The 27336-nt window shown below is 46.0% G+C and overlaps 1 protein-coding gene across 2 annotated transcripts in view; it reads right to left on the reverse strand.

Moving 5' to 3' along the window:
• Positions 1-2296: 2296 nt before the first annotated feature.
• The window catches only part of SLC24A4 (solute carrier family 24 member 4), a 171381-nt gene continuing 146341 nt past the window's right edge, over positions 2297-27336 (reverse strand). The window contains exons 13-17 of one of the 2 annotated variants that reach the window (XM_065871257.1): positions 12935-13101; positions 8466-8580; positions 4131-4243; positions 3642-3707; positions 2297-2479 (exon numbers count right to left, since the gene is read on the reverse strand). In XM_065871257.1, the coding sequence (XP_065727329.1) occupies positions 2327-2479; positions 3642-3707; positions 4131-4243; positions 8466-8580; positions 12935-13101 (614 nt within the window). In that variant the 3' untranslated portion in view covers positions 2297-2326. The remainder of the gene's footprint in view (positions 2480-3641; positions 3708-4130; positions 4244-8465; positions 8581-12934; positions 13102-27336) is intronic. The other variant, XM_065871258.1, reaches the window with a different exon arrangement.

Here is a 27336-nt window from a genome sequence, read left to right on the forward strand (position 1 = left end):
AACACCAGCAGGGATGTCATCAGGGACCGTGTGGCCTGTGCCTTGTTGTGGCTAAAAATATTTTTTGGTCTTTATTGGAAAATAATAGGGACACAGGCTGGAGATAAATATTAGGATGTGAACTGGAGCACCCAGATGGTCAATTAGAAACTTGATGAAGTTTTGACCCCAACAATAAGGAGCAACCAACCCCAAGGACAAGGACATAGGCACACTCGCCCCACCAAGGATGGCCACACACTGGACTGGCTCAGCCGGGTGGCGATCTGGAGCTTGGTCCCTGTTCTGCTACTTACTAGCCGTTGACCTAGAGTCACCTGACCTCTCCAAGACTAAATTTCCTGTTAAACGGGGACAGTAATCCCTACTTACGTCACAGGGCAGTTTTGAGACTCCACACAGAGACAGACACAGTTTGAAACCTGGATGAGTCTGTTAGATGGAGAAGATGGAGATGACCAGGCTGCTATTTTATGAGGGCACAGAGCGGTCCTGAGGGCTCTGAAACCCTCTGCATCTAGACATTTATACTGATGAACCAACGGGCTCCCTGGCCTCCCACTTAGCTAATTTCTTAGGAAGATCGCCCTTCTCCTCAACCAGAAGACCACTGAGTATCTAAGTAGAGAAACGAAAAGAGAAGTCTTAACACTGATGAGGATCCAGAAGAGAAGCCTGGTGATAGAGTTGTCATGTCTTAGGCCCATGCTAAGGGAATTTTAGGGACGTAAGCTTGAACACGTCCTCCTTCTGAAATTCAGGAGGCCCCAAAGAGCACAGCCACAAATTCCACTGCGGGTCACCACCTTTGTGTCTGAGGAAAGAATAAGCTGTTGGATTTACACTCATCACCCATGACCGATTACTGGTGAATCACGAAAAGCCTCTTTTCCTCACACCATCAGGCGGCATTCCCATACAGTCCTCTGTGCAAAATAGCCCAATATTAAAAGTGCATCCAATCTGACAGCCTTTTGCAATAGAAACATTAAAAAAATAAAAAAAGAACACCTCTATATAAAATGAATTGTGCTTTCTTTTTAGAAACCAGGAATGGTTTGTGTTCGTAAATCTTTCTAACATATATTTGAGAGCTATGAAGCAGTCGAAATTGTTTAATATGTTTCTATCTATTTTTGAATCAACCTCCCATCTTTGGCCTTTCCTGTGGAGCAAACGATAAGGTTCAACAACCTTAGCTCTAAAAAATTCCAAGTTACGGTTTTCATACTCGCCTCCAGCTCAGCAGAGAGCAACTGGTGGTTTTTCAGGAAATCTCTCTTCTTGTCAGTAACCATGACTTCCGGCACACGCATTCCACTTCAGCAGGCTATGAAATTTGTCGGGCACATAAACAATTGGGCCTTTGAACAGGGTGGTTTTGAGAGCAGAGCATTAACAAGGAACGACAAACCCAAACTGACAGCGCGTCCCATGCCACAGGAAGTCTGGAATGAATGGCTGTAAACTACCATCTCCACCGTGTCTCTGAGTTAGCACCCGTTTAGATGTTAGTCTTCCGCTCTTTCCTATGTTCCAAACCAAACGTCTTAGTGTCAGTGCAACACGATATACATAGGATTTGTTTTCCATAAGCATTACCTTTTTGGGCCCCATCAAGGTTCTTTGTATGGAATGATATTTTTCAAGTATGAAGATGTATAGCTAACATTTTATTTGTAATGTTTCATTGCTCGTTCTCTGAATGCATCAGTGAAAGTGATAAGAATATTCACTCGTTTTCTCTCTTCTGCTGTGAACAACTGTTTCCACTCTTGCAATTTTTTCAGAAAAAGGGTTGGAGTGCTTGCCGTCACAGCCCCAAACTCCCAACAAACCGTAAGTGCCTCCAGCAGTAGCACACGCTGCCCAAGGAGCCCACACTCTCTGGCCCAGAAGGGACCCTTGAGAACAACACTCCTATTCTGCATTGCCACAGGAGACCCTGTGTTCACCGCCCGCCTCACTTCCAAGGCCGCAGTGCGACAGAAGGACAACCAGCACACAGAAGTCCTTGTGATCCAAGTGTCCAAAAGAGGAGACACATGCCACGTCCCTATGGCTGGTGGCTCAGAGGGCTGCGAAGCTGCTCAAACAGCGGCCCCTGAATCTTGCCTTTTGGGGGGCAGAACTCCCAGGTGGAGGAGGCCCAGCAGCCTGGCCCGTGACCACACAAAGACCACGATGGCTCTTCCTTCCCGTGCATGAAAGAACAGGCGGTGGCTGCCTATGCAGGAGAGACTCGTGGTGGGGGAGGGGAGGAGAAGGAGGACGCCAGCACCGGAGCGTCCAGAAGAGCTCCCGGGCGGGGGGCAGCGGCTCCGTTTTAATCGTCTTCTCGGCACATCGGCAAGTTGACAAAGGTAAAGACGTTAAACTCTATCATTATGGAGAAGCACAAGAAGATGGCGTAGAGAACCAGCACGTAGACCCCCAGCTTCCGGTCCAGCCTCCATTTGTTCAGATGGATGCCGAGGACCTGGAAGGAGAGGGTGTGAGTGTTGGGCTTGGGGGCAGAGAAATACTACAAAAGGTACTTTTATTGGAAAACTACACACGAACGATGAACCCCAGAACTTTCTGCAAAAGGTGGGCAAGAGTGGAGGGGTGCTGCCGGTAGATCCTTGGTTTGATCAGAATAAGCCCTGCAGGCTTTATGCTTGTCTAATGAAAGGGTGCAGACTCCAGGCACACACAGCAGCTGGCCTCAGGGCACCGGCTCTGCCAGGCACGTATACCACTTCCTGGGGATGCACATGCCCTCCCGGGCCTTCTTTAGTGACAACCAGGGACTTTCACTGGGTCTTCCCTTTGCTTCAGAACTTGGCATCCTCAGCCTTCTTCAGCAAAACTTCCAAGGCTCCCGCTGGCCCACGTCCGGCAAACTTCTGCTAGGAGTGTGTGTGTGTGTGTGTGTGTGTGTGTGTGTGTGTGTGTGTGTGTGTTTGGGAGACGGGGTTGGAGCACATCCTCTTTCTATGTTCTTTCCAGACTTGCCCACCTGTCCTTTTACAACCTTCTTTCTTATCCCTGAATTGAGGCCTCCTAAGGGTTGGATCAGAGTTACCTCATCAGAGCAATGCCATGGGTCCTTAGAGATAGACCAGTGTGGGTTCAAATCCCAGCTTTGTCATTTCCTATCCCTGTGACCTTGGGCGAGTTACTTAACCCCTGAGCCTTGCTTACTTCTGCAAAGTAGAATATCACCAGGTGCTTGTAAGGATGGAATAAAGTAAGCAGAGGTAGAGTTAGCACAGTTTGGGGCATGTGGAGTGAGGAGACCTCAGTATCACGGTGTGCCAGCCCCGAGACCTGACCATGAGGCCCCCATGTCAGCTCAGATGGGCTGGGGGAGGACTTGTCTCCTATTGGCACTAGTGAGAGGAGACAGACCGGGCAGCAAGAAGAGAGGAAACGTAACTCACTTCCTCTAGGGACTCCTTAGTGGCTCAGGGAAAAGTGCAGTGTTTGGTGCCAACATTCTTGGCAGAAAGTGTTTCGGGGGGTATCTGTGAATTTACATGTTTTTACTACTTTACCCCTCACTGCCAAGGGGAAGGGGGAGGGGATTCAGAGACTGCACACAATCAGAGGAAATGATGCACGTGTGAGGCTTCTATTTTGGAATTGCAAAAACTCACGGTGAGAGCAACGGAGCCCAGCAGCAACACCACGGAGTAGACCAGACCCCGGCTGTTGATCTTCACCTGGAAAAACAAACACATGCCCTGAACCTCTGGGCTGTTCAGGCCCCTATCCGTTCTGGAAGCCCAGTGTGCTCGGGCTTATCCCCTCCCTTATCTGGAAGCCACAGGTGGGTGTTCACGGTGAGCACGTGGGCATGGATCCAGGTCTCTGCTCATCTGAGGAAATGAACTGGGAGGGGAGAGGCGTGCCGGTGGGCGGAGACACGGGGCCGAAGCACCCGTGAGTGCAGGGCACACACGGGCTGCCTCCTGCAGGCACTGCCCAGGCTGCTCGGGACGCCTTTGCACAAAGTGGCTGCCAGCGTGCCACGGAGAAGGAGGCGGTACATCCCCCGCAGCCCTTGGCTGGCACAGGGCCAACACCACTACCGCTCCCTGTAAAGCGCATGGCGTCATCTCACTAAGGAAGTGAGACGAACTTACCGTGGATCCATAATTAATAACCATGGTCTGCAGCCCCCACGGTACGCCGAGTCCCACGAGGATGTCAAACACGTTGCTTCCTATGGTGTTAGAGACCGCCATGTCACCAAGGCCTGCAGGGGACAATCGACATGTCATGCATTAAGTGCAGGTCGCTGGAAACCCCTGTTCCTTCCCATTTCCATCAGTGCTATTCCTTAGAAAGGAATTCCTTCCTCACGGACCCCACATTTCTAAAACCTTTTAATGAGGACTGAGATCCACTCCCTTCATGAAGTCTTACATGTGAGCCCTGTAGTGGGTTGAATTGTGACCCCCCAGGATTCATATGTTGGGGTCCTAACCCCCAATACCTCAGAATGTGACCTTATCCGGAGACAGGGTCTTTCCGGGGTAATCAAGTTAAAATGAGGTCCTTAGGGTGGATCCTAATCCAATATGACTGGTGTTTTCATTGAAAGGGGCTGTTAGGGCAGAGGCATGCACACAGGCAGCGCTCCATCTGAACATGAAGACAGCCATCTGCAAGCCAAGGAGAGAGGCCTGGAACAGACAGAGAGAACCAACTCTTCTGACACCCTGATCTCGGACCTCTAACCTCCAAGACCGTGGGACAGTCAGTTTCTGTTTTCCTGTCTCCCAGTTTGTGGTAGTTACCGCTGACCTAGGAAACTAATCCAGAGCCCTTCATTATTCCTCCTGCCAGGGGTGTCAGCCGGTGTTTTGGGAGGACCCACTAGGTGCTTCTTATTTGAGCCTCCCAGGTGCTCTGGGAGGGAAGGGGCCTCATCCTCAATGTATACTTGTGACCCAGGTGATGGCACCACGACCTTGACCCAGATGACAGGGCATCAGGTTTTATGCCTGGGTGGTCTCCCAAGAGTGAACTCTTTCCCCCCAACCAGACTAGAAGCATCTTAGAGGTGAGGGACTGTGTCACCACCTTCCCTCTCCTGCCCCACTGTCCAGTCTCATGAAAGCCACACAGTCGTAGGAACTTAATAATTTGAGAGGTATCAAAAGTTAGTAAACAAACTTTTACAAATAAGACTCACACAGGCTGAACCTGTTTTCACCTGGCCCCTTAGCCCTAAATGGACACGACTGTCATAATCTGGCCACAAACAAACGTCCGTGCAATGAACAAGCCTGAAACACACAGGCCTGTGCCCATAAAGTTGCCTTGGTCGCTGAGAAGCTCGCAGAGACTCAGAAGAGCATCCGGACGACTGCCTCACCTCCATCTGACCTCCTGCCCCCCTAGTATAGCCAGGCCACTTCCTCCCGCCCTGTTGCTGTCATCCGCTGACCTCCAGGACACAATGCCTCCCTCAACAGCCTCACAGCTCCCTCCCTGCCTGTCTGGGCACTGATCCGAGTGCCTTCAAAACCTCGGCAGCTGAGTCCTATCGGGGGGCAGTACCTCTGGGAAACCTGCCTTCCAGTATCCCAGGATTTTGTGAAACAGGAAAGAGCAGCAACTGTTTTGGACCAGCTAGTTGCCCCTGGTGAGGAGGCAGGCACTAGCCGGATGGGTCAGGAGGCACAAGGATGCCCAGGTTTGGGAGAAGAGAGAGGAGAGCTTCTCAGGTTTGACTGACTGCTCTGCGCAGGCACTGCCCTCTGAGAAATCTTACGGCAGCACTTCTCAAACTTTAAGAACGCACGACTCACTGGGGGTCTTGCTAAAAAGCAGACTCTGGGGGCTTCCCTGGCGGCACAGTGGTTAAGAATCCGCCTGCCAATGCAGGGGACATGGGTTCGAGCCCTGGGCCGGGAAGATCCCACATGCCGCAGAGCAACTAAGCCCGTGTGCCACAACTACTGAGCCTGCGCTCTAGAGCCCACAAGCCACAACTACTGAAGCCCGCATGCCTAGAGCCCGTGCTCCGCAACAAGAGAAGCCATCGCAATGAGAAGCCCATGCACCGCAACGAAGAGTAGCCCCCCTCGCTGCAACTAAAAGAAAGCCCGTGCGCAGCAATGAGGACCCAACGCAGCCAAAATTAAAATAAATTTAAATTAAAAAAAATAAAGTTATAAAAATTATTTTAAAAAAAGCAGACTCTGATTCAGTGGGGCTGGGACGGGGCCTGAGAGTCTGCATTTCTCTCAAGCTGATGCTGCCGGCCTGGACCACGCTCTGGGCTGCGAGCCTTCAGGGAGCCCAGGATGCAGAGCCTCTGTGTTAGAGCTCACCGCACGGCTCCTGCCTTGTGTGATGGACTCCGAACAGAGGTTTCTGTATCCCCTGCCATAAAGAATCTGTCCAGGCTTTAACCTGGTCTGCTGGACCCTCTGCCAATCACGTCAGCATCACCCTCACGACAACTATACACTCCCGCCCCCGCCTCACCCCTCCTGTTTCTGCATTCTACATCTCACAGGAGTCACTCTGAGATGATGTCCCCACCTGTCCCTGTTCCTACAGAGCTCCGTTGACCTCATTGGGACCCTCCGCTCCAAGCCCTGAATCTTCTAGTATCATGACCCCCACCCCCAACCCACTAGCTTGGACTCCAAGGCCAGCTGTTTAAATGGCACATTCTTTTGCCTCCTTGACCTTCCATTGTGTCCACCCAGCCAACCCCAGCTCTGGATGAACTTGTGATCTCTCATCTGTGTGCTGTTGGAGCTGGTATGACTTCAAATTCATGCCAGAATCCCTCCCAAATTCACGTCACTGAACATCGGCCAGGCCCTAGGCGCTCATCGGCTTTCCTTTTACTCATTGTACTGGGTTGAATAGTGCCCAGCCCTCATGTCCACCCGAAACCTGTGAATGTGACCCTATTTGCAAATAAAGTCTTTGCAGATGTGATCCAGTTAAAATGAGGTCATAATGAATTAGGGTGGGACCTAATCCAATGACTGGTGTCCTTATAAGAAGGAGGAAGTTTGGACAAACACACACAGAGGGAATTATACCACATGAAGACACAGGCAGAGACTGGACGGATGCAGCCACAAGCCAAGGATTCCTGGCAACACCCGAAGCTGGGAGAGAACAAGGAAGGATCCTCCCTAGAAACTTCAGAGAGAGTATGGTCCTGCCGCCATCTTGATTTTGGACTTCTATGCTCCAGAACTGTGAGAGAATCCATTTCTGTTGTTTTAAGCCACCCAGTTGGGGTACTTTTGTTATGACAGCCCTGGGAAATGAATACACTCACCTCAAAGGTCACTCAATTCAATTCCAAACCCTTCAGCTGCTGTCCCCCACTGTCCCCATTCTCCTCAAGGCTCCAGCCTACTGCCAAACATACCCCCACCCTTCTCTTCCCCTCAATTCGTGTTTTCTCAGGACTGACTGACCAACTAATGAACCCTTTCTTTTATCTCGAAGAAATAAAACTTTTTCCTTCTTTCCAAACCAAGTTTCTCTCTGGACACTGCTCTCCTCTCCTGTCTCCTCTGAGATTCCACTCCATTATTCGCCCATCCTGCCCCCCATACTTTCAAATTTCCATCTACAGAGGACGATCTGTTGTGGTCCGGGCTTGGATGCTATCTCACGGGTAGAAAGGGAGCAGTAAAGGAAGGCTGGCTCTTTACAGCTCTTTTGTTCTGCCATCAAAGAGCATACTGGTATTCCTCACCTTGCTTACCCCATGGCACTTAGCTCCAAAGAAAAACCGCCAAGCGAACCATAACATTACATAAGGTCTAGAATTCTGAAGGAGAATTGGAAAATAGTTGGAGATACAGGATACACCCGCTTGGCTTTCTTGGGATCAGAACATTTCTCATTACTATTGCATTTGCTATAAAAAGTCTGGGCTCGGGCTTCCCTGGTTGAGAGTCCGGCCTGTGAGCCATGGCCGCTGAGCCTGCGCGTCCGGAGCCTGTGCTCCGCAACGAGAGACGAGAGAGACCATAACAGTGAGAGGCCGGCGTACTGCAAAAAAAAAAAAAAAAAAAAAAGAAAGAAAAAAAAAGTCTGGGCTCCAGCTCTGCTCAATCTCACATTGGTGATGCCGGAACAAGTTCATCCTTTTTTCTTTTTCCTTTGGCCACGTGGCGCAGCTCATGGGATCTCAGTTCCAGCAGTGAAAGCCTGGAACCCTAACCACTAGGCAACCAGGGAACTCCCAGAACAAGTCCATTTTTATACAACTCCACACAAATGCTTCTAGAGGTCTGGAGGAGTTGATCTTGGTAGTACTCTCTCCATGGATGGAATCTAATACATGATGCTTCCCAGTTGTCATAGTTTCCTTCATAGCAGGATGTAATGACTGCCAAGTCATGAGAGCCATGAACTGTAACTCGGGCTGGGGGTCGGGGCCCACATGGTGATGCTGACTGCCGTCAGGGCTGAGGCGTGATCCATACCTTGTCTCGTCACAATCAAGCTGGCCATGCAGTCTGGAACGCTTGTGCCTGCTGCAAGGAAAGTAATGCCCATGATGACATCAGGGATTCCAAGGGTGTATCCAATAATTGTCACCTGCAGAAGAGTAGGGGGAAATATCAACTCACAGAGGAGCAGCCCTGGAAAATGCGCTTATATCTGAGTGTTTTTAACTTATACACAGTACTGCTATATCCAATAGAAAAACCTGGAATACGGTTTTATTTTAAAACCATCTTTTGCGTGTTCTTTTTTCCAGATTATGTAATACGTGTTTACTGTTTTAAAAAGTTTAGAAAATAAAGTAAAAATCACCTACCATTTCTCAATACCCTCAGACAACCACTATTAACACTTTGCATCAGCCCGTGATTCTCAAATTTGAACATGTAGGAAATTCTCTGGTGAGCTGGTTAAAGTAAGATTTCCAGGTCCCACCCCCAGAGTTTCTGATTCAGGAGGTCTGGGGTGAAGCCCAGGAATCTGTATTCCTAACAAGTTCCCAGGTGGTTGGGACCCTGAGGCTGCTGGTCTGGGAATCACTTTTGAAAACCCCTGCTTTAGGACATACCTTGACCTTCTTTTTGGTGTGTGTATTAGACAAAAAATAAAATCAGATTATAGCACCGACCTATATTTTGCATCTATTTATTACACGTAATAATACATTGTGAGTATCTTTCCAACTCAAATACTCATCTATAACATTATTTTAAACTGATGCATGGATGCCATTGCATGGCTTTAAAGTTTTCACCAACCTGTCACTGGTGAATATGGAAGTGGTTTCTGTTTTTGCTCTTACAATATCACTGTATGGTAACGAGTAACATTTAATGAGCACCTACTGTGTACCAGATCCTCTCCAGGTGTTTTACTTTCCCAATCTCAGGTACTCTTTATTATTCACCACACACTGGTGAGAGAGGCACTGTTATTATGCCCAGGGAAATGAGGATCAGAGAGGTTAAGTTACAATGCTGGTGGGCATGAAGCCGGTGAGCAGCAGAGCAGGGATCCCAGGCCAAGTCTTTCCAACTCTGAAGCCTGCGCTCCAACCTCGCCGTCATGCTGTCTTGTGTGAACTTCTCTGGGATCTCATCTTACTATATCCTTAGCATAAGTTCCAAGAAATAGACCTGTTGGATCAAAGGATTCGCAGGCTTTTAAGGACCTTGAGGCATGGTCACACAGTCCTCTAATAAATGCCTGACACTTGGGAGGCGGTTGGGCCCTGAGCAGCAGCCAGATGGAAAGCCCTAGAAAGTACTCGGACCCCATTCAAAACGCCCACTAGTCCTGGCTCACCTCCCCATCTAGAAAACGGGAACAGTGGCATCTCTTAGGGTTGTTCTCATCTTGGCTGATGGCTCCAATCCCAGCAAATGGTTGGGTGACTTAGGGTAAGCTGGTTTGCTTCTCTGAGCCTCAGCTCCCTCATCTGTAAAATGGACTTTTAAATGAGGATTAAGTGAGAAAATATGAGGTGACAGTGCCTGGTCTGTGCAAGACATCCATAGATGTATGTTTCCTTTCTCTATCAATCACTCGTCTTGCAATCTATGGGGGCAGAGAAAATTAGGGTGATCAGACCCAGAAGAAGTGTGCTTTCTAAGGGCAAAGCTCAGCCCTGGCATGTAGTCAGAGCTCATGGACTAAAATGATACCCCTCCTAGGACAAAGCTTTGCAGATGGGTTTGAAGATGCTCTACCCTCAAAACAGTGCTCAGCTCAGCATCACCAGGTGCGGAGCAGAGCACACACTGACTGGCCTGCCCTGGGCTGTGAAAGAAGAGGGACGCTGAGGACACCAAAACCACACAGCTGTTCGATCCATCAATGCCTAACCCATGCTGGCCATGAAGGAGGTCTCCACAAGACTGCCCGGGCTGTGGCAATACTGAGGATGCTTCCTTTTTTTTTTCTTTAATTACTGAACTACATGGCTAAGAAGCCGGAGGCTGGAAGGACAGAAGGAAGGTTTCGTGTGTGTGCGTACACCCTCCAAGTGTTTAGGACCAGAGATGCTACGTGAGTGTGGCTTTGCCTTGGACTCCAGCCCTGGGCTCTCGGAGCCCTCCTGATGCTTGGGCTTCAGGAAGGGAAGCAGAGGCGAGTCCAGAGCTGGGCTGACCATCTGCCTGACCTCGTGGAAGTCACGCCTCCTCTTTGGTTTTCACCTCCCCAGTTGGGCAAAGGTGCTGGACAGGATGAACCATTTTGGAGGTCTCTCCCTTTTGACACTGACACTCAAGAATCGTTTTCCGCAAAGCGTTGGGGGTGAGAGATGTGAAGGGTGGCTGGGGTAGGGTGTGGGCAGGTGCGACGTCACTGCTCCCTGGCGCCCCCATCAGGACATGAGGAAAGTAAGAGCATGGCCCCCAGGCAGGCACATCTTTCTTCAGTGGAAATCAGGTTAATGTGGCACTGTTGTCTTTACCATTGTCTACTGTGGAGGCCATTCAATCACCTCAAACTGAGGCTAGCTGAAGTTCAAAACCGCAGGTAAGAGTGCCCCAGCAAGGTGGTTCCTGTATCTCCCGCCAAGCCACTGCCAAGAGTCTGCTTTAAGAAGTGAGAGTGGGGTTTGTAACTCAAGGTTGGGGGTAGGGGAGCGTTATTGAATGTCCTACCTCACTGCTAATGAGTAGAACTGATTTCATAATACTGTTGTTTTCATTAATTCCCTAATTCTTCCCTAATTCTCACACCCACTCAAATGTCACGAAATACTATTTTCACTAGCAGTGTCGTTTGGGGAATGCACTTTAGTAAGAGAAATCGCTGGACTCTTCTATCAAATGTAGAGGGGCTGACCTTTAACCCTATCCAGAAAAATTTAAGTTTGCAAATTCAGTTCATTTTGAGGCCAGTTTTCATTATGTCTGACTGCCATCCTTTTCTGGGGGGTTTGGATAGTAGCTACTTCCAACTCTTCTTCCTAAACACACACACACACGCGCGCACACACGCACACACACGCACAGACACGTGCGCGCGCACACACATGCACACACGCACGCACACACACCAGCATCCAAGGGGATTTAAATCTCTATCTGAACAAGCGTGGAAACAGTGTTGGCTGCATCTCATGGTGAACATGGCTGATATTCACAGTTATGATCAATTTGCTGTGTTGCAAGCTCAGACCTGATGTCTGAACGGAGACCTTCCATTCTCCCAATAACCAGTCCATTTCGTAGAGGGGGCGACCATGGCTGATGGAAGCTGAGTTACCTACCCAGGTTTCACGGCTCACAGGGGGAGAAGCAGGATTCACGTCCATTCCCATGTGACCCCACAGCTCTTCTTTCCCCCACCAAACTGCTTCCCTGGGGTTAAGGGAAAGGAGGCCCCTGTGTCTCTGAAACCAAGACAACCTTGCCCTGTGTGTTAGATGTGCGGGGACATCAGGTGTTAGGACGAGAGTGAAGTGGCTACATGCATGCCACTGAGGCGTGAGTGGCTGACAGGTGCGCTTCCCAATAGAAAGGCAGAGGTCCTGTACCTATTTCTCTCCTTGTTCCCGGGCTCCCGCCCCCCGTGAGGGGAGGGGAGGGGAAGAGGAGGGGCCCCACAGGGTGATGCAGAGCGAGGCAGAAGGGGCTCCTGCTTGGCCCTGCCCAGCCAGCGAAAGGTTTTTCCAGGGAGCCGTCAGGTGTGGCCAGGCCAGCTACGCCAAAGCCTCTCGGCCTGAAAATCTTTAGTCCAAACGGCACCTGAAGATTCCAGTAACAACCTGAGAGGCCGCTCAGGAGAGTGGTTGAGATCCTGGACTCTGGAGACCAATACCCAGGTTCTAACCCCAACTCTAGAACTTACTAGCTGTGTGACTACTTGTGCAATAGTTGCTAATTGTGTAACTAACTGGGCAAATGACTGAGTCTCTAGGCCTGAGTTTGCTCATCTGTAAAACTGGCATAATAAAACTGCTTACCCCATCGGGTTGTTATGAGGACTAGAAGGGTCTACCTAAAGTTTGTATCTGTGCCTGGACATAGAAAGGGGACAGGAGCATCCCCTGGCAGGCGGCATGGAAAGGGCTGCCTTGTGTTTGTCTCCCATTGACTCCAGTCTCTATCACATTCCCCTATGGATACTGAAAAGGAAGGGAGCCTAGAGGTTAGCCCTCCAGGGCTTCTTACAGAGACTCCCCACCACCCCTCTTCCCATCACACCACAGCGGCGTGTCCCAGGCTGTCCGTGTGAAGGTTCACCTGCCTCCTGTGGCCTCCATGGACCATGCTGCGTCCACCTGGGTATCCCTGATGCACAGCACAGCACCGCGCACTTCTGCTGAAACCCCTTCCTACTGAGAAATAAGCCAAGGTCTGTGCCGAAGGTGGCACAGCAGCATCTGAGCGTGCCCTTGACACCAGCTCTCCCACCGCCGGCAGGCGCCAGGCAGGAGCTGTCCGTACGGTCCACCCCCACTTCTGCCACTCACCAGCCACACCATCAGGTAGGAGAAGACAGCGATCCACAGCGTGGCAAGGGCGAAGGTGAGCATGAAGAACTTCTCCCAGCGGGGCTTGCTGCAGTTGGGGATGGTGACGCACAGGAGGAAGATGAGTGGCCAGGTCAACACCCACTTGGCTTTGTCCCCTCTTGCCTCTGCGGAGGGATGGGGCGGAGCCAGAAGGGAGGAGGAGAGAAACACACACTGGGTTACACACCTGCCAGTCTACCCGTCGGTTTATTTTTTCAAGCCAAACAAGAGAATGCTACGAATGTGACTCCTAGCAACGGACTTCACAGAATCACACACCTTCATACTGTCAACCTGGAAGCGATCTTAGCAAGACGGTTAAGTGTTTGTTGACTGAATAACCTCTGTCAGTCCAAATCCTTTACTTGACAGGATGAGGAAAGTGAGACCCAGAGCTGAAACAGATTTGCACAGGGCAGCTGGAATGGGGATGTACAATACACGGCTAGGCTTTGGAGTCAGACCTGGGCTGGAATTCAAATGACCTTGAGCAATCCTCTCAACTCCACTTCCTCCTCTGACAATAACAGCTGTAAGTAACAACAGCACAATAGTTGATGCAGGGAATATCTGCTACGTGTAGCAGGCATAGTGCTAAAGCAGTTTGCATCTTAGTAGTTTCTTCACCTGTTACATGGGAACATTATCTCTTTCTCGGTTCTTGCAAAAATGACATGATACAATGCACGTAAAACAGCCAGCGCAAAGAGCCTGGCACAGCAGGTGCTCTGGAACTCTCAGCTCCTTTGCTCCAAGGTCACATAGCCAGTGGCAGATGCAAGACTAAAATGTGGTGTCCTGCTGGCAGGCATGACCCCGCTGGCCCCTACCAAGGGAATCCGCAAACAATTCAAGAGGAGAAGTGGCCTCGAAAGCCACTGAGTGCAAGCATAGCGTCCTTGATAAGCCACTGGGTATTTTGAGCACAGGCAAGCTCAAAATAGGCTTGTGGGTGATGCCAATGAAATGGTGGAGGAAGGACCTCTGAAAATTCTCTCCTCCATAAAAGCAATGAGAACACTAGCAAAAATGGTCAGAGTCAACTTGTTTTATTTTATTTATTTTAAAATTTATTTATTTATTCTTGGCTGCGTTGGGTCTTTGTTGCTGTGCATGGGCTTCCTCTAGTTGCAGTAAGCAGGGGCTACTCTTCGTTGCGGTGCACGGGCTTCTCATTGCGGTGGCTTCTCTTGTTGCGGAGCAGGGGCTCTAAGCGCACGAGCTTCAGTAGTTGTGGCACGTGGGCTCAGTGGTTGTGGCTCACGGGCTCTAGAGCGCAAGCTCAGTAGTTGTGGTGCATGGCTTCAGTAGTTGTGGCACGCGGGCTTCAGTAGTTGTGGCTCACAGGCTCTAGAGCATGGGCTCAGTAGTTGTGGCGCACGGCCTTAGTTGCTCCGCGGCATGTGGGACCTTCCCGGACCAGGGCTCGAACCCGTGTTCCCTACATTGGCAGGCGGATTCTTAACCACTGAGCCACCAGGGAATCCCCTCAACTTGTTTTAGGACTCTGGAAATTAACCAAAGCCTTGTAGCAATCCAGGGAGTGTTTATTTAAGAAAATTGGCTGGGTATTAGTAAGAACAGTGAACTTTATATAGAATTTTAACTTGCCCTGTTTTCATTCCCTTTCATCAGCTTCGGAGTAGCCTTGAAAAACCAGTAGCCTGGCATCCACCAGAAAGGGTAGGACAGGATTAGAGCTCCTTCCAAGTCCACTCCCAGAGGATTGGCTTTATCTGACCTGTCTGCTGGTTTCCCAAAAGACCGCACTTTCAAGGCTGTCTTTATTTTACCTGAATCAGAACTCACCCAGTATGACTAGCCTTTTCCTTGAGGGCATTTGTTGAAAACAGTCAGGGGCACTTGTGGAAAACTGTGCAGCCTGAGGTGCTAGATAACAGTTGGACAAATAATAGGTTAATGAAAAAGCTTAAGAGGAAAAGCTGGTAGTGAGATATCCATAGAGGGCCTGGAAAAGCTCCCACATAGTTCTGGGAAGCTGAAAGTCCATGAGCACGCAGAGGGCTGTTCCCAGGGTTATTTTCAGGCTCAGGAAAGACTTGAGAACGTCCTAAGCTTTCACTTCTGCCTAAAACTGAGACTCGGAGAAAACAAGAAGTAAAGGCCAAGGTGGAGTTGTACACTGCCTGCCTGGGTGTTAACGGCATGCCCCCGAACGCACACAGAGCCCATCAGCAAAGACTGGGAGACTCGCTTCACCCAGGCATCTAAAGAAATCTCTGTGCAATCATTAGATGACCTTAGGCTAACCTCACAGATATGAGGCTAACCTCAGTGGTCAGGCAACAAAGAATATAGATTCTACAGAATTAGAAAAGTCACCAAACAAACAACAACAACAATAAAGCAACAACAAATAGTCCTGGGAAAGGGGAAGGATGTGATTCCTTCTTCTTCTTCTTATTCCACATTATATTATTTTATTTATTTATTTTTAAGTTTTTCATTGGTATTTTTATTTAACAATTCATAAAGGGAGGAACAGATTAATAAATATATTATTTTAAATGTCCAGTTTCAACAACAAAAATTACGAGACATGCACAGAAACAAGAAAGTAAGGCTTATACATGGAAAAAAAGCAGTTAATAGAAACCATCTCTGAGGAATTCCAGATATTGGATTTACTGGACAAAGGCTTTAAATCAGCTTTTTGTTTTTTGTGGTATGTGGGCCTCTCACTGTTGTGGCCTCTCCCGTTGCGGAGCACAGGCTCCGGACGCGCAGGCTCAGCGGCCATGGCTCATGGGCCCAGCCGCTCCGCGGCATGTGGGATCTTCCCGGACCAGGGCATGAACCCGTGTCCCCTGCATCGGCAGGCGGACTCTCAACAACTGCACCACCAGGGAAGCCCCTAAATCAGCTATTTTTAAATATGCACAAAGAAGTTTTAAAAATGTCTCAAAAACAAAAGGGAAGCATGAGAATGATTTCTCATCAGAGAGTATCAACAAAGAAGTAAAACTTATAAAAAAGAGCTGACAGAAATTCTGGAATTGAGAAGTGCAATAACTAAAATGAACATTTTACTAGAGGGGCTCAATAGCAAATCTGAAAAGGAAGAAGAAAAACATCAGTGACCTTGGAGATAAGTGAACCGAGATTATCTGGTGTCAGGAACAGAAAAAGAGTAAATAAAAATGAACTGTGCCTCAAAGACCTGTGGCACACCACCCAACATGCCAACATATGCATAATGGGAGTATCAGAAAAAGAGGAGAGAGAAAAAGGGGCAGGAAGAATACTTGAAGAACTCACGCTCAAAAACTTTCCGAATCTGATGAAAAACATTAATATATACATTCAAGAAGAATATACCTTCTTTTCAAGTTCACATGGAACATTCTACAGGATAGGCAATATGTTAGGTCATAAAACAAGCACCAATTAATTTAAAACAAGCACGAATAAATTTAAAAGGATTTCAATCATGCAAAGTATATTCTACAACCATTCCACATTGGAAAGAAATTAGAGAGCAGTAACAGAAGGAAAACTGGAAGATTTACAAATATGTAGATATTAAATAACACATTCCTAAACAACCAATGGGTCAGAGAAGAAATCACAAGGGAAATGAGAAAATAGTTTGAGATGAAAGAAAATGAAAACATAACATACCAAAACTTATGGAATGCAGTGAAAGCAGTGCTTAGAGAGAAATTTACAGCTGTAAATTCCTATATTAAAAAGGAGGAAAGAACTTAAATCAGTGACCTAACTTTCTACCCTCAGAAACAAAAAGAGCCAATTAAGTTCAAAAAGAGTAGAAAGAAAATAATCAAGATTGAAGTAGAAGTAAGTGAAATAGAAAAACAAAACAAAACCCAGAATCAAGTAAACTAAAAGTTGGTTCTTAAAAAGATCAACAAAATTGACAAAACTTTAGCTAGACTGACCAAGAAAAAAAGTGAGAAGACTCAGGTTACTAACATCAGGAACGAAAGAGGGACTCCGCTAAGGACCTTACAGAAATAAAAAGAATTATTAAGGAATACTATGAACAACAGTGTGCCAACAAATTAGATAACCTAGGTGAAATTAAAAAATCCCACAAAGACAGAAACTACAAAAAGTGATTCAAAAAGAAATAGAAAATCTAAATAGACATATAACAAGAGACTGAAACAGTGATCGGAAAAGCTTCCTTTAAAGTAAAGCCAGGACCAGATGGTTTCATGGGTATTTCCACCGAATGTTTAAAGAAGAATTAGCATGAGTCCTTCATAAAACTCTTCCAAAAGATAAAGAAGGAGGGAACATTTCCCGATTGCTCTATGAAGCCAGTAATACCCTGATACCAAACCCAGACATCAAGAGAAAACAACACTACAGACCAATATCCTTTATGAATACGAATGCAAAAATTCTTAACAAAATTCTGGCAAACTGAATCCAGCAACACATAAAAAGGATTATATACCACGACCAAGGGGGATTTATCCCAGGAATGTAAGGTTGGTTTGACATATGAAATTCAATCAATGCAATACACCACATTAACAGAATAAAGGACAAAATGGCACGATCATCTCAATTGAGGCAAAACAGTCATTTGACAAAATCCAACACCCTTAACAAACTAGGAATAGAAAATTTCCTTAGCCTGATAAAGGGCATCTATAAAAACCCCACAGCTAACATCATACTTAATGGTGAAAGGCTGAAAGCCTTCAACAAGATGATACCTGCTCTTATCATTTCTATTCAACATTGTTTTGGAGGTTTGAGCCAGGAACAGTAGACAAGGAAAATAAGTAAACGTCATTCAGATTGTAAAGGAAGACATAAAACTATCCCTATTTGTAGATGGTATGATCTTGTATGGAGAACATTCTAAGGAATACACACACACACACACACACACACACAAACTGTTAGAACTAAGAAACAATTTCAGCCAAGCTGCAAGACACAAGGTCAATATGCAAAATTCAGTTGTATTTCTACACACTAACAATGAACATCAAAAACATGAAATTAAGAAAACAATTTCCATTTACAATAGCATCAAAAAGAAAAAAATACATAGAATACATAGGAATAAATACAACAGAAGGTTAGTATGCTGATAACAAACATTATTGAAGGAAATTAAAGAAGACTTAAATAAATGGAAAGACATCTTGTAGATGGATTGAAAGACTTAATATTGCTAAGATGGGGCTTCCCTGGTGGCGCAGTGGTTGAGAGTCCGCCTGCCGATGCAGGGGACACAGGTTCGTGCCCCGGTCTGGGAAGATCCCACATGCCGCGGAGCGGCTGGTCCCGTGAGCCATGGCCGCTGAGCTTGTGCATCCGGAGCCTGTGCTCCACAACGGGAGAGGCCACAACAGTGAGAGGCTCGCGTACCAACCCCCCCACCCCCCCCAAAAAAAATATATATATAGTTAAGATGGAAATACTCCCCAAACTGATCTACAGATTCAATGCAATCCCTGCTAAAATCCCAGCTGACATTTTTGCAGAAACTGACAAGCCAATTCTAATATTCATATGGCAATACAAGAGACCCAGAATAGCCAAACCAATCTTGAAAAAATAATGAAGTTGGAAAACTTACATGCTCTGAATTTAAAACTTACTTACAGAGCTACAGTAATCAAGAGTGTGTGCTACTGGCCTAAGGATATATAGAACAATGAAACGGAATTTACAGTCCAGAAATAAACCCATACATTTAAGGTGAATTGATATTTAACAACAGTGTCAAAACAATTCAATAGGGAAACAGTAATTTTTTTAGCAAATTGTGTTGGGACAACTGTATACAGATATGCAAAAGAATGAAATTTGACCCCTACCTCATACCATATACAAAAATTAACTCAAAATATCTAGTGTTCAGAATATATAAAGAGGACTTCCCTGGTGGCACAGTGGTTAAGAATCCGCCTGCCAATTCAGGGGACACGGGTTCCAGCCCCGGTCCGGGAAGATCCCACATGCCACGGAGCAATTAAGACCGTGTGCCACAGCTACTGAGCCTGTGCTCTAGAACCCACGAGCCACAACTACTGAGCCCACGTGCCACAACTACTAAAGCCCATACGCCTAGAGCCCGTGCTCCGCAACAAGAGAAGCCACTGCAGTGAAAAGCCCGTGCACCACAACGAAGAGCAGCCCCCATTCGCCGCAACTAGAGAAAGCCCCCGCGCAGCAACGAAGACCCAACACAGCCCAAAATAAATAAATTAAATTTAGAAAAAAGAATATATAAAGAATTCATAACTCAACAACAACAACAAAAAATCCCAATTTTAAAACTGGGCAAAGGGGGAACTCCCTGGTGGTCAGGACTTGGCGCTTTCACTGCCAGGGGCCCAGGTTCGATCCCTGGTTGGGGAACTAAGATCCCGCAAGCCTCATGGTGCAGCCAAAAAGAAATAAAAGTTAAAAATTAAAAAGAAAAATAAAAACGGGCCAAGGATTTGAATAGACAGTTCTCCAAAGAAAATACACAAATGGCCAATGAGCATGTGAAAAGTTGCTCATCATCTTTAGTCATTAGGGTAATGCAAATCAAAACTACTTCAGACCCACAATTATAACGATAATAAAAAAGATAAATAATAACAAGTATTGGTGAAGATGTGGGAGTATAGGCACCCTGATACCCTGCTGGTGGAAATGTAAAATGGTCCAGGCTCTTGGAAATTAGTTTGGCAATTCCTCAATATGTCCCACAAAAACCTGTACTCGTGTTCATAGCAGCGTTATTCATAATAGCCCCAAAGTGGAAACGACCTAAATATCCATCAAGTTATAAATGGATAAACAAAATGTAGTTATATAAACACAATGGAATTTTCACTCATAAAAAGGAATGAAGTATTGATACATGCTACATGGATGAACCTAGAAAACACTGTGCAAAATGAAAGAAGCCAGACACAAAAGGTCACATATTATATGATTCCATTTATATGAAATGTCCTGACTAGGCAAATCCATAGAGACAGAAAGTAGACTGGTGGTTGCCAGGGGATGGCGGAGGTGGAGAATGGGGGGGGGAGTGATTGCTCAGGGGTATGAAGTTTCTTTTCGGGGTAATGAAAATTTTCTGAAATTATATGGTGATGCTGTACTATTTTGTGAACATACTGAAAAACATTGAACTGTATACTTTATTCGTATGAATTTTATGGTTTATAAATTACAGCTCAATAAAAAAAAAGAAATTGCAAAGTAGGCTGGCAGTAGCAGGTCTAGCTCTGTAAATCTGTGCTTGAATCTTTCTGTCACTAAAAACATATTTGCTAAGAAAAAAAAACAACCCAGCCTGTTTATAATAACGAATCAGGAGAATATGGTTAGCTAGAAATCAGCAAATCCATTCATGTGTTCATCCTAGATGCTACATCTAGAAAAGCAGCTATCTTCCCAGATCTTCCTCTACATATACCTTTCTGCATCTTGTAATCCTTGCACAAACAGCAGAAAGTTTTCCTACCTGATTAGTCTGTCCCAAATTTCAGCCCACATCCCAATTCATCCAGGCCGCCAGGGAAGGCCTAGGGCATCTCCAGAATTGACCTAAAACACTGTATGTAAGGGAAAAATCCACTTTGAGGAATTGTAACCCTGGACACTTACATGCTCAGGAGCACCTTTGTAGATATATACAAATGCCACAGCAGAAGGATAATTTATTTTCACAGACACCAAATTGAAGCTGATGCTTGTCTGTTTGTCTAGCATGGGTTTTGAATCCGGTTTGGACATCTGCCCTGATCTGGTCCCACCCGGCTTGCAAGCCTCACGGCCCACCACTGTTTCCTAAGAAACAATGCTCCATCAGACCTGCTCTATGGCTGTGTTTTCCAACTGTTAGATGAGACCCATTAGCGGACTGTGAAATCAATTAAGTGGGTGGCAACTAGCATTTCCTTAAAAAGGAAAAAAAAAAGTATTAGAGTTACAGTAAACGAGTTAGATACTATTCTGAAGACTTCTGTTTCCTTTTTATAGATATCTGTGTGCGTGTGTAAGATATTTATTACTGTGTGTCATGGTCCAAGTGTGGAAAACTTCCACAGTGATCGTGCTGGGCCCCACCCCACCCACACCTTCTACCTGTCTTCAGCGTCTCCATTGTTTAATGAGGCACCGTAAGACACCAGACACCGAAATACTTATTGTGGTTTCCACGAGCAAATACAAGGCAGGGTGAGCAGGCCTAGGACTGGCTGGTTTGAACAGTTTCAGCGGGCTCTGGGGGACAGGGGTTGTCTCCAGTCGTCCGGTACTGACCCTGCAGTGATTAGGGCAAAGGACTAGTACCTCCTGGAGTGCGAGAGCCAGACAGAGGCCAGCGATTCAGAGTACTGAGCTCCGGACGGGGTAGTCTGCATATGAAAAGTGTACTTCTGGTGGGTAGTTTGCTATCTCTAAGAATTGGCTAGCCCGAGCAATGCTGGGTTGGGCAGGACATTCGTTGCTCTTATCTGCCTAGCATCCACGCCCCGCTCCTGGTAACAGCATGCTAATGTTCCTTTAGGGAACCAACCCTCCATTCCACATCAGCCATGTGGTTTGGAGGGCTGACTCTACTTCCTAGCTCTATGGGTGGGTGTGTTGAGTCCAGCTTGGCTAATCATGCATTCCATAAATACTCAATGTGTTCATTCTCAGTGCTAGGCACTATTCTAGGTACTGAGAATCCACCAGCGGACAAATCAACAACCCTTGCCATTGAGTGGCTTACATGGGTTTGGGGTTGGACGGATAACCCATTTAGAGACCCATGTGTGGATTTTGCTGGGAATCACTGTCTGTAATATCTATTATCCCTTCCACCTTACTAACAGAACACTATTTTGCTTTGGACAGTAGGTTCCTAGCTAAAAACCTTAATTTCCTAGGCTTCCTGGCAGGTAGGAGTGGCCATGGACAGTTCTGGACAATGAGATGTAAGGAGATGTCTACATGGTAGGGTTTCCAGGAAGGTGACTATCTTCCTGATAAGAAGAGACAGGCTTAGGGACACGTGTCTCCTGCCCTGTGTCCTTCCTCCTTGTTCCTGCCTGGAACATGAACATACAAGCCACAGGAGCCACTTGGCAACCTTGAAGACAAAAGTCACCTGCTAAGGATGGAAGAACAGAAATGGGACACCAATGGTATGACAGAGCTACGAGACTCCCTCATCTCAGGACTTCTTCTGTGATAAAAATAAATCCTTTGAGGTGAAGCCTTTGTCACATGAATTTTCTGTTACATGCAGCCGAATGCAATCCTTAACTCAGCCAGAGGCGCCACTTGTGCACTGGTTAATCCGATGGGAGGTAAGCCTAGATGGCTGGTGGTCACCTTGGCAAGCTGCCAGAGGGTGAAGCCAATACAGGGAAAACCTTGCTGAGCGATGTCCCAGGGTCTTGTAACCATTTGAGCCCCATGTTGAGCTTTGCCTGAAGGTAGATTCTCTCAGTGAATCTGCCACTATGGGCCCTTTGGCTTAAACCAGCCTGAGTTGGATTTCTCTAACATTAAGAGTCTGGACTAATTAATGGGTGAAGTGATAAGAGTTTGGGGGGCTACAGGACAATGTCTATCCTGAGGGACACTCCTCTGACACCACCAGGAGCCCCTCCAGCCCCCCTTCCAACTGCCATCCCTTCAAGCAATGTCAGGGACATCTGAGAGATGCTCCCCGTGGACACCAACTGATGTGCAAATGTAAGCATGAAAGAAGGGCTGCTGGTGTTTCTTCCACTCTCAGATTTCTTTTCTGAAGTAGGAAATTACAATTTAATTATGTGAAAAAAAATCTTTAAAATGAACTCTAACAAAACAGATGGCTAATCATACTGGAGGGAAAAACATAAGAACAGATGCAGTTGCTAATGAAAAACTTCAAACAAAGTAATTTGGATAGTTAACTACCTAGAGTGGTTAACCTGCGGTACGTGGGGATGTGTGTGTCACCAAATGATGTAGATAGTCATGGACGCTGGAACCATGAGCGTTTACATGATCTAGAGAGCATAGGTCCAAGACTAGTGTTCTCGAGCTTGAGTATAACTCAGAATCCCCTGGAGCTAATGATTTGGCAGCTCTGGAACTGGGCTGGGGGTTGGGGGGGGCGGAGGGGGGTGGTCAAGAATTTGCATTTGTTAACAAGTTCCCAGATGCTGCCCACGCTGCTTGTCTCGCCCCTTTGAGAACCACCATTCTAGATTAACTCCATTTAAAAACGGAGACAGGGCTTCCCTGGTGGCGCAGTGGTTAACAATCCGTCTGCCAATGCAGGGGACACAGGTTCAAGCCCTGGTCCGGGAAGACCCCACATGCCGCGGAGCAACTAAGTCCGTGTGCCACAACGACTGAAGCCCGTGAACCACAACTACTGAAGCCCGCGTGCCTAGAGCCCGTGCTCTGCAACGAGAAGCCCCTGCAGTGAGGAGCCCGCACACCGCAATGAAGAGTAGCCCCCGCTCGCCGCAACTAGAGAAAGCCCGCGCACAGCAACGAAGACCCAACGCAGCCAAAAATAAATTTAAAAAAATAAATGAAAACTGAGATAATTAAGATGCTGATGCTACGTGTCTCGCCCCTTTGAGAACCACCATTCTAGATTAACTCCACTTAAAAACTGAGGTAATTAAAATATCATAAAATTCACCCCTTTTAAAGTGTACGATTAGGTGGGTTTTGGTATATTAGAAAACTGTGTAACCATCACTACATAATTCCAGATGATTTTCAGGACCCTGAAAAGAAACCCCTCTCCCTTTTAGCAGTACTCCCCATTCCCCCTCCCCTCAACCTCTGCCAATCACTGTAGTTTGCCTATTCGGGACATTCTATATACGTGGAATCAACATGTGGCCTTTTGTGTCTGGCTTCTTTCACTTAGCATAATGTTTTCAAAGTTCATTAATGATGTAGCATGAAGGAGTATCTCATTCCCTTTTATGGCCAAATAATATTCCATTATACGAATATACTATATTTTGTTTAATCTGTTCGTCGCTTGGATATTTGGATTATTTCTACTTTTTAGCCACTATGAATAATGCTGCTATGAACATGCGTGGACAAGTTTTTGTGTGGACGAGGCTATGTTTTCATTTCTCTTGAGTATATAACCAGGAGTAGAATTGATGCCCCATATAGTAACTCTATGTTTAACTCTGAGGACCTGCTAGCCTGGTATCCAAGAGGCTTTACCATTTTACATTCCCACCAGCAGTATACGAGGGTTCCAATATATCCACATCCTTGCCAACACTTTAGGGTTGTCTTTTACTATAGCCATTCTAGTGAGTGATTAGTGGTATCTCACTGTGGTTTTGATTTGCATTCCCCTGATGACTCATAATAATGTTGAGCACCTTTCATGGACTTACTGGCTGCTTGTGAATCTTCTTTGGGGAATTGTTGACTCAGATGCCTTGCCCATTTATACTGCTGAGTTCTAAGAGTTCTGTATATATCCTAGATACTAGATCTTTATCAGAAATATAATTTACAAATGTTTTCTCCCATTCCAGGAGTTGTTTTTTCACTTTCTGAAAGTGTCCTAGAAGTCACAGAAGTTTTTAATTTTGATGAAGTGGTTTTTAAAAAAAATTTTTTTTTGGGTACTTATGCTTTCGATATATTTAAGAAACCATGGTCTAATCCAAGGTCACAAATATGTATTCCTATGTTTTCTTCTAAGAGTTTCATATATTGAGCTACTACATTTAAGTCTGTTTCATGTTAACGTTTGTATATGGTGTGAATTAGGGGTCCAACTTCTTTTTAAAAATGTGGCTATCTGATTTTCCTAGCACCATTTTTTTTTTTTTTTTTTTGCGGTACGCAGGCCTCTCACTGTTGTGGCCTCTCCTGTTGCGGAGCACAGGCTCCGGACGTGCAGGCTCAGCGGCCATGGCTCACGGGCCCAGCCGCTCCGCGGCACGTGGGATTTTCCCGGACCGGGGCACAAACCCGTGTCCCCTGCATCGGCAGGCGGACTCTCAACCACTGCTCCACCAGGGAAGCCCACCATTTGTTGAAAAGACTATTTTTCCCCCATTGAATTGTCTTGGCACCCTTATGAAGAATTACTGACCTTAAATGTATGGGTGTATTTCTGGACTCTCAATTCTATTCTATTGATATATATTTCTATCTCATGCCAGTACCAGGCAGTCTTGATTATTATATCTTCGTAATAAGTTTGGAAATCAGGAAGTCCTTCAACTTTGTTCAAGATTGTTTTGGCTATTCTGGGTCCCCTGCATTTCCATATGAATTTTAGAATCAGCTTGTCAGTTTCTGCAAAGAAAAGCTAGCTTGGATTTTGATAAAGGTTGCATGGAATCTGTAGATCAACTTGAGGACTACTGCCATCTTTAAAATTTTAAGTCTTCCAACCCATGAACTCAGGATGCCTTTCCATTTATTTAATCTTCCTTAATTTCTTTCAATAATATTTTATAGTTTTCAGTGTACAGATCTTGTTCTACCTTTGTTAAATTTACCCCTAAGTATTTTGTTGTTTCTGATGGCATTGTAAATGAAATTTTAATTTCATCTTCAGATTGTTAATGTATAGAAATACAATTGAATTTTGTATACTGACCTTGTATTCTGCAAGTTTATTAACTCTTATAGGGTTGTGGGGTTTTTTGGGTGGATTTCTTAGGATTTTCTATATATAAGATCATGTCATCTGTGAGTACAGCTTTACTTCTTCCTTTCCAAATTGGATGCCTTTTATTTTTCCTTGCCTATTTACCCTGGACAGAACCTCTAGCGCAATGTTTAATAGAAGAGGCAAGAGTGACATCTCTGTCTTGTTCCTGATCTTAGGGGGGAAAGTCTTCGGTCTTTCACCATTAAGTATGACGTTAGCTTTGGGTTTTTTTGGAGATGCCCTTTATCAGATTGAGAAAACCTGCTTCTATTCCTAGTTTGTTGTGTTTTTTTTTTTTAATCAAGAAAGGGTGTTGGATTTTGACAGATGCTTTTTTGTGTCTGTTGAGACAATCATGTGGTTTTCACCCTTTAGTCTAAAAATAATTGTTCTTCATGCGTTGAATCAGCTTTGCATTCCTGAGATAAATCTCACTTGCTTAACTGTTTATAAAGAAGAAAACCAAGATGCATGAAGGTTAATGAACTGCCCAAATCTCACAGAAAATTAGTGGCAGAGTCACAAAGAGACCCTGCTTTCCCAGCCAGTGGCCTCTAGTCTGGCCCTTGTGGGGAGGTAAGGGGATGCAGGTGAAGGTGGAGCATTGTCAAGGCTGGATTAATGAACAGACCCCTCATCATTATTCAACATTTGTCTTGTGCCTCACACATCTCGGAGGTGGTTTTCACAAATACTCTATTTTCCATATCAACACTCTATTTTTCATATCTCCCCATTTCACAGGTAAGTAAGCTAAGGTTTGGTGAAATTCAGTGACATAAACATCACAAAGTGGGAGGTAGTACTGGACTTGAATGCAGGTCTTTAGAGTTTAAATCCTGGGTCCTCTGTACTATACTGCTCGCCTGCCCTCTGAGTCCTGTGATTTCAAAGCCTGTGGAAGTCCTTTTACTGCCCACTGGCTGACAGAGGTGTCTACTGTCAGCATAGAGCTTTATACTTTTAGCTCATGGCTGTGATCGAAACAGAAAAATCCTCTTAAGAAGGGGAATCATTAAAGTTTTCTTATTCCTTAGGGGTTAATGAACTTTAGAATCAATAATTCTTAGTTACTTTTAATATACTTCTGTTTTATCCTTTAATTTAGACTTACCATTAAATTGATTGGTCTTTGAGGGGCACAGAAGCCCCAGGGTTAATGGTAGCTAGATTGCCAGCTTCAAATACCAGCTCTGGCATATTCTACCTGGGTGACCTTGGAAAAATATTTAGCCTCTGTGTATCTCAGTTTTCTAACCTGCAAAATGGGGATAACAACAGTATCATTGTGCTCACTGTCTACCTCTCAGTGCTATTGTGAGACTGAAGTAAGCCAACATGGGAGATACATTTAGCACAACGCGTGGTGCAGAGTAAGCACCAAATTTTAGCTTTTGTTGATATTAATGGTTAATTAACGTCCACTTACTGAGTATCTACTACTCAAGCACTGGGTTGGGTGGTTTTATGAAGACTAAAACAGGTTCAGAGAAGTAAGCCATCCAGCCCAAGGTCACACAGCTAGGAAGTGGCAGACCCAGACGTCCAAAACCAAAGCCTCTTAATTACACTGTCCTGAGTCCTGGAGGATGCCTTTCGACCCTGAAGGCATTAGAGGGGCAAGGAGGGGCCCCATGGGAAGCAGACAAGTCAGGACTGTAATCAAACCGAGCTGCCAAGCTGAGGTTGGGGAGGAAGGAGAAGACTGAAA

The sequence above is a fragment of the Phocoena phocoena genome, chromosome 2, assembly GCF_963924675.1.
Source record: "Phocoena phocoena chromosome 2, mPhoPho1.1, whole genome shotgun sequence".
NCBI lineage: Eukaryota > Metazoa > Chordata > Mammalia > Artiodactyla > Phocoenidae > Phocoena > Phocoena phocoena.